The sequence below is a fragment of the Heptranchias perlo genome, unplaced genomic scaffold (genome assembly GCF_035084215.1).
Source record: "Heptranchias perlo isolate sHepPer1 unplaced genomic scaffold, sHepPer1.hap1 HAP1_SCAFFOLD_392, whole genome shotgun sequence".
In the NCBI taxonomy this organism is placed as follows: Eukaryota; Metazoa; Chordata; class Chondrichthyes; order Hexanchiformes; family Hexanchidae; genus Heptranchias; species Heptranchias perlo.
The window spans coordinates 194,929-209,098 of NW_027139404.1; the positions used below are offsets into that span (position 1 = coordinate 194,929).

The 14,170-nt window shown below is 46.9% G+C and overlaps 1 protein-coding gene across 1 annotated transcript; it reads right to left on the reverse strand.

Moving 5' to 3' along the window:
• Positions 1-13,205, reverse strand: LOC137312034 (sericin-2-like; the record flags this gene model as incomplete). Its single annotated transcript, XM_067978825.1, has 5 exons — positions 1-830; positions 4,411-4,680; positions 5,376-5,570; positions 12,440-12,634; positions 13,017-13,205. Coding segments are annotated over 5 exons (908 nt in total), but the record flags the coding sequence as incomplete, so codon positions are not given.
• Between the last annotated feature and the right edge of the window lie 965 nt (positions 13,206-14,170).

The window sequence follows — 14,170 nt, forward strand, 5'->3', positions numbered from 1 at the left end:
TTCTGGAATGATCGTGCAATATTTAATGGCAGCTTAACTTGGATATTACATGACAGTTTACGTAACATAATGCGAGCACGGCCAATTGCAGGTAACAAGGTAAGGTGCATCGCCCAGCAGTGGCAGAAACAAGGAGCGCGGCCATGGTCGATTGTGCAGGACGTCACCAAGACTGAAAGAGTAGGAGAGACAATGAGGTAAATCAAGATAGGAAAGACCAAGTTTTTGGAGAACCCGAAGGTTGTAAGAAGAGAAGACTGAGACGAGGAGACATAGTTGCTCAGGTCTGAGATACGACTTGCCCCCTTAACGGAGAGAGAAACGAGACAAGTGATGAGAAAGAATGAGCCAGGGTCAGGGACAAGGCGACGGTTCTCGATTTTCGACGTGGAAAAGACGCAGGGAGGAGGAAGGATGTATTTGGCAGTACTTGGTGCAGATAATAACGTGCGTGCTCACCGAGGCCGTCTGGCAGTCGGACAGACCCCGGGCGTGCTGCCTGGCGGGTGACGCTGGGCGTGGTTCCCACGAGATTCAGGGAGGGAGGGATCGATCCGCGGCGGTGCCCGGCTGCAGACTGACGAGCGGCATGTTGCGTCAGGCCGAGGCTCCTGGCCGATCATTCATTGGGCCTTGCGTTGGTCGGCAGGCTCAGGACGGAGGTCGCGGTGGACGCGTGCTGGGCGCGATGTCCTGCTTGATCCCCTCACTCCTCGAACCACGGGTGTTGAAAGCACAAGCGTTTGGCGTGACCTGGTGCGAGCGTCTCGCCTACAAGGAGTCGTAGACACCTTCAGCAATTTCGCTTGGAGCCATTTTATACCTGGTGCCTGAGAGAAAGAAGTTGGGTTTAAAGTCAGAACAGGCCTTATGACGTCGTTACTATCATTTGTTTTTTCATTCATTCTCGGGGTTGTGGGCGTCACTGGCAAGGCCGGCATTTATCGCCCGGAGGGACTTAAAATCCATGCAGTGAATGCCCTGATGTGCCCGGGGTGGGAGGGGGATGTAGCGAGCTGGGAGGGCGGTGGCACATTTCCACTCCAGGAGGGTGAGTCAAATCTGGGTCTCGTGCCTGGAGCTGCGCGGTATCCAGCTACAGCATTACGCTGCTCGCTTCGGAGACGTGAGGACTTGTAGAGCCCGCACCTTCCTGCCTGGGGCCTTCAAGACCATGAGAGATAGGAGCAGGAGTAGGCCATTCGGCCCCTCGAGCCTGCTCCTCCATTCATTGAGATCATGGCTGATCTGATTTTTACCTCAACTCCACTTTCCCGCCCTTTCCCCATATCCTTTGACCCCCTCGCTGATCAAAAATGTGTCTAACTCAGCCTTGAATGTATTCAATGACTCAGCCTCCGCAGCTTTTTGGGGTAAAGAATTCCAAAGATTCACGACCCTCTGGGAGAAGAAATTCCTCCTCATTTCTGTCTTAAACAGGTGACCCTTTATTCTGAGACTATGCCCCCCTAGTTTTAGATTCCCTCATGAGGGGTAACATCCTCTCAGCATCTACCCTATCGAGTCCACTCAGAATCTTGTATGTTTCAATAAGATCTCCTCTCATTCTTCTAAACTCCAATGAGTATGGACCCAACCTGTTCAATCTTTCCTCATAAGAAAACCCTTCCATACCCGGAATCAACCTAGTGAACCAGATTTAGTTAACAGCTTAACTGTGCGTGAACATCTATCCAATAGCGATCATAACATGATCGAGTTCAAGATAGTGTTTGAAAGGGAAAAAAGTGAATCAGCTGCTAAGATTCTAGACTTGGGTAAGGCCGACTTCAATGGGATGAGACAGAGACTGTCCACAGTAAACTGGGCAAATCTGTTAATGGGTAAAACGACTGGTGATCAGTGAGAAATGTTTAAAGAAACATTTAACGAGATACAGAACCGGTTTATACCCCTGAGGGGCAAGAACTCTACTTGCCAAAAAAAACAGCCATGGACAACTAAAGAGGTAAGGGACAGTATAAGACATAAGGAAAGGGCATACAAAAAGGCAAAAAATGGCACAGATCCTGGCGAATGGGAAAGATACAAAGATCAACAAAGGGTCACAAAACAGATAGTAAGAGCTACAAAAAGAGAGTATGAAAAGAAACTTGCAAGGGATATCAAAACCAATACGAAGAACTTTTATAGTTATATTAGGAAAAAGAGGGTGGTCAGGAGCAGTGTTGGCCCCTTAAAAACTGAAAGTGGGGATATTGTCATTGACAATGGGGAAATGGCGGACATGTTGAATAATTACTTTGTGTCAGTATTTACAGTAGAAAAAGAGGATAGCATGCCAGAAATCCCAAGAAAACTAATATTGAATCGGGAACAGGGACTCAATAAAATTAACATAAGTAAAACAACAGTAATGAAGAAAATAATAGCACTAAAGAGTGACAAATCCCCAGGACCAGATGGTTTCCATCCCAGGGATTTAAAGGAAGTAGGTGAGCACATTGCAGATGCCCTAACTATAATCTTTCAAAGTTCTCTAGATTCAGGAACTGTCCCTCTAGATTGGAAAATTGCACATGTCACTCCACTTTTTAAGAAAGGAGAGAGAGGGAAACCAGGGAATTATAGACCAGTTAGCCTAACATCTGTTGTGGGGAAAATGCTGGAGTCTATAATTAAGGATAGGGTGACTGAACACCTCGAGAATGTTCAGTCAATCAGAGAGAGTCAGTATGGATTTGTGAAAGGTAGGTCGTGCCTGACAAACCTGATTGAATTTTTTGAAGAGGTGACTAAAGTAGTGGACAGGGGACTGTCAATGGATGTTATTTATATGGACTTCCAGAAGACATTTGATAAAGTCCCACGTAAAAGACTGTTAGTTAAGATAGAAGCCCATGGAATCGAGGGAAAAGTACGGACTTGGTTAGGAAGTTGGCTGAGCGAAAGGTGACAGAGAGTAGGGATAATGGGTAGGTACTCACATTGGCAGGATGTGACTAGTGGAGTCCCGCAGGGATCTGTCTTGGGGCCTCAATTATTCACAATATTTATTAACGACTTAGGTGAAGGCATATAAAGTCTCGTATCTAAGTTTGCCAATGACACAAAGATTGGTGGCATTGTAAGCAGTGTAGATGAAAACATAAAATTACAAAGCGATATTGATAGATTAGGTGAATGAATTCCATTTGCCACAGTTTTGCCCAATGTAAGCAAATGTGAGGTCATCCACTTTGGACCTAAAAAGGATAGAACAGGGTACTTTCTAAATGGTAAAAAGTTAAAAACAGTGGATGTCCAAAGGGACTTAGGGGTTCAGGTACATAGATCATTGAAGTGTCATGAACAGGTGCAGAAAATAATCAATAAGGCTAATGGAATGCTGGCCGTTATATCTCGAGGACTAGAGTACAAGGGGGCAGAAGTTATGCTGCAGCTATACAAAACCCTGGTTAGACCGCACCTGGAGTACTGTGAGCAGTTCTGGGCACCGCACCTTCGGAAGGACATATTGGCCTTGGAGGGAGTGCAGCGTAGGTTTACTAGAATGATACCCGGACTTCAAGGGTTAAGTTACGAGGAGAGATTACACAAATTGTGGTTGTATTCTCTAGAGTTTAGAAGGTTAAGAGGAGATCTGATCAAAGTTTATAAGATATTGAGGGGAACGGATAGGGTGGATAGAGAGAAACTATTTCCGCTGGTTGGGGATTCTAGGAGTAGGGGGCACAGTCTAAAAATTAGAGCCAGACCTTTCAGGAGTGAGATTAGAAAACATTTCTACACACAAAGGGTGGTAGAAGTTTGGAACTCTCTTCCGCAAACGGCAATTGATACTAGCTCAATTGCTAAATTTAAATCTGAGAGAGATAGCTTTTTGGCAACCAAAGGTATTAAGGGATATGGGCCAAAGGCAGGTATATGGAGTTAGATCACAGATCAGCCATGATCTTATCAAATGGCGGAGCAGGCACGAAGGGCTGAATGGCCTACTCCTGTTCCTATGTTCCTATGTTCTCTGAACTGCCACCAATGCAAGTATGTCCTTCCTTAAATAAGGGCACCAGAACTGTACGCAGTACTCCAGGTGTGGTCTCACCAGCACCCTGTACAGGTGTAGCATGGACTTCCCTGCTTTTAAAGGGGGAGGGGGAGGGAGAGGAAAATGAAATGTTTTGAATGTAAATCTGGGATAAAATTCTGGGAAGCATTGCCGGAAGGGTTGGTGGAGGCAGATTCAATAGTAACTGTCAAAGGGGGAGTGGATAAATACTTGAAAGGGAAAAACGTGCAAGGGCCAGAGGGAAAGAGCAGGGGGCAGCAGGACTAATTGGAGAGCTCTTTCAAAGAGCCGGCATGGGCACGATGGGCCGAACGGCCTCCTTCTTTGCTGTATCATTCTATGAATCTATGAAAGAAAGGTTACAAAAAAAAAACCCTTACCCGCTCTTGCTTTCTTTTTGAAGTACATGGTGGCGATGACAGACAGAAGTACGAGGGTGGTGGGAACGAGAATGAGCACAGCCGTCTCACTGGTGGTCAGCCCTTTCTTCTTGCGCCCGCTGTCCCTCTGCCCGCTTGGCGTGGGGGTCTCGTGGGCCGGACTCAGCTGCAGCTCCCGGGAAGGCGGAGGGTGCCCAATCGTCTGTGCCTTCCCCAGGGCAGTGGGGGAGGCCCGGTTACTCGGGGGCCTCGTCTCAGACCCCTCGCGTCCTGTACAACGAAGCAGGAAAGCTGCTGTTAGCGGTATCCGAGACTCGTAGGGAGCAGGAGGAGGCCATTCAGCCCCTCGAGCCTGTTCCGCCATTCAATTAGATCTTGGCTGATCTGTATCTTAACTCCATTTACCCGCCTTGGTTCCCTAACCCTTAATCCCCTCACCCAACAAAAATCTATCAATCTCAAGTTATGACATTTTCAATTGACCCCCAGTCTCAACAGCTTTTTGGGGGAGAGAGTTCCAGATTTCCACTCCCCTTTGTGTGAAGAAGTGCTTCCTGACATCACCCCCTGAATGGCCTGGCTCTAATTTTAAGGTTCTGCCCCCTTGTTCTGGACTCCCCCCACCAGAGGAAATAGTTTCTCTCTATCCACCCTCTCAAATCCTTCAATCTTAAACACCTCGATTAGATCACCCCTTAATCTTCTACACTCGAGGGAATACAGGCCCAGTCTGTGCAACCTGTCCTCGTAATTTAACCCTTTGAGCCCAGGGTGTCTGTAAATACCCCAGGGTCTGGTAAATACCCCGGTGTCTGGTAAATACGGTCAGCGAAGCCGTCCTTCAGAGGAGACCGAGGTCCTGTCTCCCTGTTCAGGTGGGTGTGAAGGATCGCAGGGCACTTTTTTAAGATTAGGGAGTTCTCCTGATTCCCAACCAAACCCGCCGCTGACACAGTGATCCTTACCCTGCTGTGCTGTGGGGCTCCTTGTTGTTTCCCCGTGTGCGACTGTTGACGGGGTGGATGGCCCAGGTTCTGGGGCCGCCGATGAGCTCATCGTGGTTGTGTCTCCCTCAGGTGTCGATGGGTCAGTGCGAGTTTGTTCTTCAGAGTTTCCAGCTCCTTCGCCTTGCTGAGGGTTTCCGGGATTTTTACTGCTGCCTGTTTGGGGAGAGATCGATGTCGTCAGTGCAATGAGACGGGGTTAGATCCCCGAGAGGGACATTTGAATTAACTCAGTGTTTGCCCCCCTCCCAGATCCAGATATTCCAATATTAGAAATTGCAATCCAGTCTGTTCAAAATGTTCTGTAAATGGGAATAGAAAGGCAAGTTAATCATTGGTCCTCAAGCTCATGGCACATTAACTCTCCCATCGAAGTCCATCTCTAGGGTCCATTAATTCTCCCATTGAAACCCCTTCCTCTGGTCCATTAATTCTCCCATTGAAACCCCTTCCTCTGGTCCATTAATTCTCCCATTGAAACCCCTTCCTCTGGTCCATTAATTCTCCCATTGAAACCCCACCCTCTGGTGCATTAATTCTCCCATTGAAACCCCTCCCTCTGGTCCATTAATTCTCCCAATGAAACCCCTTCCTCTGGTACATTAGCTCTCCCATTGAAACCCCTCCCTCTGGTCCATTAATTCTCCCATTGAAACCCCTTCCTCTGGTCCATTAATTCTCCCATTGAAACCCCACCCTCTGGTCCATTAATTCTCCCATTGAAACCCCACCCTCTGGTCCATTAATTCTCCCATTGAAACCCCTTTCTCTGGTCCATTAATTCTCCCATTGAAACCCCTCCCTCTGGTCCATTAATTCTCCCAATGAAACCCCTTCCTCTGGTACATTAGCTCTCCCATTGAAACCCCTTTCTCTGGTCCATTAATTCTCCCATTGAAACCCCTTTCTCTGGTCCATTAATCCTCCCATTGAAACCCCTCCCTCTGGTCCATTAATTCTCCCATTGAATCCCCTTTCTCTGGTCCATTAATTCTCCCATTGAAACCCCTCCCTCTGGTCCATTAATTCTCCCATTGAATCCCCTCCCTCTGGTCCATTAATTCTCCCATTGAATCCCCTCCCTCTGGTCCATTAACTCTCCCATTGAAACCCCTCCCTCTGGTCCATTAACTCTCCCATCTGACGGATCAGATCACCAACAACAATGTGGGGTAGAGGGACATATCCACAAAAACTTAGTTACTTTTCTGACAGTCACTGCCTTGCAACTACCATCGACCTGAAACATTAATTCTTGTCTCTCTCCACTGATGCTGCCTGACCTGCTGAGTGCTCCCAAAATTTTCTGTTTTTACACCAGTATTGAGTGTTTGGTTATAACCGAACTCTATCAAACCACCAGGTGACACAGTGATCCTTACCCTGGGCCTGCGCTGAGTCTGCATGTGTAGAACATCCCAAGATTACCCCCAATGTGGTTCAATTGGTGGCACTCTCGCCTCTGAGTCAGAAGGTCATGGGTTCAAGCTCCAATCCAGGGCTTGAGCTTTTGACCCAGGATGACACTTCGCTGCAGTACTGAAGGAGTGCAGCATTGTCGGTGTTGCTGTGCTTCGGGTGAGACGTTGAACTGAACGGAAGATTGGAGGGTTGGAGATAGGTGGCAATGACGGAGAGATAGGTGACAATGATGGAGAGATAGGTGACAATGACGGAGAGATAGGTGACAATGACGGAGAGATAGGTGACAATGACGGAGAGATAGGTGGTGATGATGGAGAGATAGGTGACAATGATGGAGAGATAGGTGACAATGATGGAGAGATAGGTGACAATGATGGAGAGATAGGTGACGATGACGGAGAGATAGATGACAATGATGGAGAGATAGGTGACAATGATGGAGAGATAGGTGACAATGATGGAGAGATAGGTGGCAATGATGGAGAGATAGGTGACAATGATGGAGAGATAGGTGGCGATGATGGAGAGATAGGTGACAATGACGGAGAGATAGGTGGTGATGACGGAGAGATAGGTGGCGATGACGGAGAGATAGGTGACAATGATGGAGAGATAGGTGACAATGATGGAGAGATAGGTGACAATGAAGGAGAGATAGATGGCAATGACGGAGAGATAGGTGGTGATGATGGAGAGATAGGTGACAATGATGGAGAGATAGGTGACAATGATGGAGAGATAGGTGACAATGATGGAGAGATAGGTGACGATGACGGAGAGATAGATGACAATGATGGAGAGATAGGTGACAATGATGGAGAGATAGGTGACAATGATGGAGAGATAGGTGGCAATAAGAACATAAGAAATAGGAGCAGGAGTAGGCCAATCGGCCCCTCGAGCCTGCTCCGCCATTCAATAAGATCATGGCTGATCTGGTCCTAACCTCAAATCTAAAATCATGTCCAATTTCCTGCCCGCTCCCCGTAACCCCTAATTCCCTTCACTTCGAGGAAACTGTCTATTTCTGTTTTAAATTTATTTAATGATGTAGCTTCCACAGCTTCCTGGGGCAGCAAATTCCACAGACCCACTACCCTCTGAGTGAAGAAGTTTCTCCTCCTCTCAGTTTTGAAAGAGCAGCCCCTTATTCTAAGATTATGCCCCCTAGTTCTAGTTTCACCCATCCTTGGGAACATCCTTACCCCATCCACCCGATCAAGCCCCTTCACAATCTTATATGTTTCAATAAGGTCGCCTCTCATTCTTCTGAACTCCAATGAGTAGAGTCCCAATCTACTCAACCTCTCCTCATATGTCCGCCCCCTCATCCTTGGGATTAACCGAGTGAACCTTCTTTGTACTGCCTCGAGAGCAAGTATGTCTTTTCTTAAGTATGGACACCAAAACTGTATGCAGTATTCCAGGTGCGGTCTCACCAATACCTTATATAACTGCAGCAATACCTCCCTGTTGTTATATTCTATCCCCCTAGCAATAAAAGCCAACATTCCGTTGGCCTTCTTGATCACCTGCTGCACCTGCATACTAACCTTTTGATTTTCTTGCACTAGGACCCCCAGATCCCTTTGTACTGCAGTACTTTCCAGTTTCTCGCCATTGAGATAATAACTTGCTCTCCGATTTTTCCTGCCAAAGTGCATAACCTCACATTTTCCAATATTGTATTGCATCTGCCAAATCTCCGCCCACTCACCCAGCCTGTCTATATCCCCTTGTAGGTTTTTTATGTCCTCCTCACTCTCTACTTTCCCTCCCATCTTTGTATCATCTGCAAACTTTGATATGTTACACTCGGTCCCCTCCTCCAAATCGTTAATATAGATTGTAAAGAGTTGGGGACCCAGCACCGACCCCTGCGGAACACCACTGGCTACTGGTTGCCAGTCCGAGAATGAACCATTTATCCCAACTCTCTGCTTCCTGTTAGATAACCAATCCTCCACCCATGCCAGAATATTACCCCCAATCCAGTGATTCTTTACCTTGAGCAATAATCTTTTATGTGGCACCTTGTCGAATGCCTTCTGGAAGTCTAAATACACTACGTCCACTGGTTCCCCTTTATCCACCCTGTACGTTATGTCCTCAAAGAACTCGAGCAAATTTGTCAGACATGACTTCCCCTTCGTAAAGCCATGCTGACTTTGTCCTATTAAATTATGTTTATCCAAATGTTCCGCTACTGTCTCCTTAATAATAGACTCCAAAATTTTACCCACCACAGATGTTAGGCGAACTGGTCTATAATTTCCAGCCTTCTGCCTAATACCCTTTTTAAATAACGGTGTTACATTAGCAGTTTTCCAATCTGCCAGGACCTTTGCCGAGTCCAGAGAATTTTGGAAAATTATTACCAAAGCATCCACAATCCCTACTGCCACTTCCCTCAAGACCCTAGGATGTAAGCCATCAGGTCCAGGGGATTTATCCGCCTTGAGTCCCATTAATTTACTGAGTACCAATTCCTTAGTGATTTTAATCGTATTTAGCTCCTCGCCCCCTAGAGCCCCCCGTTTGTCCACTGTTGGGATATTCTTAGTGTCCTCTACCGTAAAGACTGAAACAAAATATTTGTTCAGCATTTTTGCCATCTCCATGTTTCCCACCATTAATTTCCCGGTCTCATCCTCTAAGGGACCTACGTTTGCCTTAGCCACCCTTTTTCTTTTTATATAACTGTAGAAACTCTTGCGATCTGTTTTTATATTTTTTGCTAATTTATTTTCATAATCTAACTTCCCTTTCTTAATCAATCCTTTAGTTACTTTTTGCTGTCTTTTGAAGATCTCCCAATCTTCTATCCTCCCACTAAGTTTGGCTACCTTATATGTCCTTGTTTTTAGTCGGATACTATCCTTAATTTCTTTACTTAGCCACGGATGGCTGTCAGAGATAGTAGGCAATGTCGGAGAGATAGGTGGCGATGACGGAGAGATAGATGGCAATGATGGAGAGATAGGTGACAATGATGGCGAGATAGGTGGCAATGATGGAGAGATAGGTGACAATGACGGAGAGATAGGTGGCAATGATGGAGAGATAGGTGACCATGATGGAGAGATAGGTGACAATGATGGAGAGATAGGTGACAATGATGGAGAGATAGGTGGCAATGACGGAGAGATAGGTGGCAATGATGGAGAGATAGATGGCAATGATGGAGAGATAGGTGACAATGACGGAGAGATAGGTGGCGATGATGGAGAGATAGGTGACCATGATGGAGAGATAGGTGACAATGATGGAGAGATAGGTGACAATGATGGAGAGATAGGTGGCAATGATGGAGAGATAGGTGACAATGATGGAGAGATAGATGGCAATGATGGAGAGATAGGTGACAATGATGGAGAGATAGGTGACAATGACGGAGAGATAGGTGGCGATGATGGAGAGATAGGTGACCATGATGGAGAGATAGGTGGCAATGATGGAGAGATAGGATGGAGAGATAGGTGACAATGATGGAGAGATAGGTGACAATGATGGAGAGATAGGTGGCAATGATGGAGAGATAGGTGACAATGATGGAGAGATAGATGGCAATGATGGAGAGATAGATGACAATGATGGAGAGATAGGTGACAATGACGGAGAGATAGGTGGCGATGATGGAGAGATAGGTGACCATGATGGAGAGATAGGTGGCAATGATGGAGAGATAGGATGGAGAGATAGGTGACAATGATGGAGAGATAGGTGACAATGATGGAGAGATAGGTGACAATGACGGAGAGATAGGTGGCGATGATGGAGAGATAGGTGACAATGATGGAGAGATAGGTGGCAATGATGGAGAGATAGGATGGAGAGATAGATGGCAATGATGGAGAGATAGGTGACAATGATGGAGAGATAGATGGCAATGATGGAGAGATAGGTGACAATGACGGAGAGATAGGTGGCGATGACGGAGAGATAGGTGACAATGACGGAGAGATAGGTGGCAATGATGGAGAGTTAGGTGGCGATGACGGAGAGATAGGTGGCAATGATGGAGAGATAGGTGACAATGATGGAGAGATAGGTGACAATGATGGAGAGATAGGTGGTGATGACGGAGAGATAGGTGGCGATGACGGAGAGATAGGTGACAATGATGGAGAGTTAGGTGGCGATGACGGAGAGATAGGTGGCGATGACGGAGAGATAGGTGACAATGATGGAGAGATAGGTGACAATGATGGAGAGATAGGTGGTGATGACGGAGAGATAGGTGGCGATGACGGAGAGATAGGTGACAATGAAGGAGAGATAGGTGGCAATGATGGAGAGATAGGTGACGATGACGGAGAGATAGGTGACAATGATGGAGAGATAGGTGGCGATGACGGAGAGATAGGTGGCGATGACGGAGAGATAGGTGACAATGACGGAGAGATAGGTGGCGATGATGGAGAGATAGGTGACAATGACGGAGAGATAGGTGGTGATGACGGAGAGATAGGTGGCGATGACGGAGAGATAGGTGACAATGATGGAGAGATAGGTGACAATGATGGAGAGATAGGTGACAATGACGGAGAGATAGATGGCAATGACGGAGAGATAGGTGGTGATGATGGAGAGATAGGTGACAATGACGGAGAGATAGGTGACAATGATGGAGAGATAGGTGGCAATGACGGAGAGATAGGTGACAATGACGGAGAGATAGGTGACGATGACGGAGAGATAGGTGTCGATGACGGAGAGATAGGTGGCGATGACGGAGAGATAGGTGACGATGATGGAGAGATAGGTGGCGATGATGGAGAGATAGGTGACAATGATGGAGAGATAGGTGGTGATGATGGAGAGATAGGTGACAATGATGGAGAGATAGGTGGCGATGATGGAGAGATAGGTGACAATGATGGAGAGATAGGTGACAATGATGGAGAGATAGGTGGCGATGATGGAGAGATAGGTGACAATGATGGAGAGATAGGTGGCGATGATGGAGAGATAGGTGACAATGATGGAGAGATAGGTGACAATGATGGAGAGATAGGTGGCGATGATGGAGAGATAGGTGACAATGATGGAGAGATAGGTGGCGATGATGGAGAGATAGGTGACAATGATGGAGAGATAGGTGACAATGATGGAGAGATAGGTGGCGATGATGGAGAGATAGGTGACAATGATGGAGAGATAGGTGACAATGATGGAGAGATCGGTGGCGATGATGGAGAGATATGTGGCGATGACGGAGAGATAGGTGACGATGATGGAGAGATAGGTGACAATGATGGAGAGATAGGTGGTGATGACGGAGAGATAGGTGACGATGATGGAGAGATAGGTGGTGATGACGGAGAGATAGGTGGCGATGACGGAGGGATAGGTGGTGATGACGGAGAGATAGGTGACAATGATGGAGAGATAGGTGACGATGACGGAGAGATAGGTGACAATGATGGAGAGACTGGGCAGCAGTGATGGTGAGGTAGGAGACCATGATAATGCAGAATAGTCAGCATGTATGCACTCCCCATCATTGCAACCTCCCCCTAAATGTTATGTGTAGGGGAAGTAAAATACTTATATAGAGGGAGCCCAACCAAACCCACCGCTGACACAGTGATCCTTACCCTGCTGTGCTGTGGGGCTCCTTGTTGTTTCCCCGTGTGCGACTGTTGACAGGGTGGATGGTGGAGGTTCTGGGGCCGCCGATGAGCTCATCGTGGTTGTGTCTCCCTCAGGTGTCGATGGGTCAGTGCGAGTTTGTTCTTCAGAGTTTCCAGCTCCTTTGCCTTGCTGAGGGTTTCCGGGACTTTTACTGCTGCCTGTTTGGGGAGAGATCGATGTCGTCAGTGCAATGAGACGGGGTTAGATCCCCGAGAGGGACATTTGGTTCATTAGTTCTCCCGTTGAAGCCCATTCCTCGGGTATATGAGTTCCCCCATTGAAGCTCCTCCCTCTTTGATATTCTGCAGTTGAAGCCCATCCCTCTAGTACAGGAGCTCTCACATTGAAGACCATCCCACTGGTACATGAACTGACCCATCAGGTGAATCAGATCACCAACAACACACAATTTTATGAATGGGGACATAGCCACAAAGACATCATCACTTTCCTGATAGTCTCTGCCTTGCAGCCACCACTATTGAGTGTTTGGTTACAACTGGACACCAGCAAACCACCAGGTGACACTTTGATCCTTACCCTGGGCTTGTGTTGAGTCTTCCGGATTGCTCGTTTTTTCCATGTGTGTGGTGGTCACTGGTGTGGAGGTGGGGGCAGCAGATGTTGACGTTGACCGTGTGGTTTTGCCAATCCCAGGTGTGGTGTTGCGGGCGCCGGCGTGCTTTTCAGGTTTGTTGTTCTGTGCTGCGTCTCGCTGGGACGTCTTTGCTGTTTGAGAAGATTCGTTAGGTCAGAAATAGGACAGAAACGATACAGCAATAGGTTAACAGTGATGGAGAGATGGGATAGAATGATGGAGAGATAGGATGGAATGATGGAGAGATTGGATAGAATGATGGAGAGACAGGATAGAATGATGGAGAGACAGGATAGAATGATGGAGAGACAGGATAGAATGATGGAGAGACAGGATGGAATGATGGAGAGACAGGATAGAATGATGGAGAGACAGGATAGAATGATGGAGAGATAGGATAGAATGATGGAGAGATTGGATGGAATGATGGAGAGACAGGATAGAATGATGGAGAGACAGGATAGAATGATGGAGAGATAGGATAGAATGATGGAGAGATTGGATGGAATGATGGAGAGACAGGATAGAATGATGGAGAGACAGGATGGAATGATGGAGAGATAGGATAGAATGATGGAGAGACAGGATGGAATGATGGAGAGACAGGATGGAATGATGGAGAGACAGGATAGAATGATGGAGAGACAGGATGGAATGATGGAGAGACAGGATGGAATGAGGGAGAGATAGGATGGAATGATGGAGAGATAGGATAGAATGATGGAGAGACAGGATGGAATGATGGAGAGATAGGATAGAATGATGGAGAGACAGGATGGAATGATGGAGAGATAGGATAGAATGATGGAGAGATTGGATGGAATGATGGAGAGACAGGATAGAATGATGGAGAGATTGGATGGAATGATGGAGAGACAGGATGGAATGATGGAGAGATAGGATAGAATGATGGAGAGATTGGATGGAATGATGGAGAGACAGGATGGAATGATGGAGAGACAGGATGGAATGATGGAGAGATAGGATAGAATGATGGAGAGACAGGATAGAATGATGGAGAGATTGGATGGAATGATGGAGAGACAGGATGGAATGATGGAGAGATAGGATAGAATGATGGAGAGACAGGATGGAA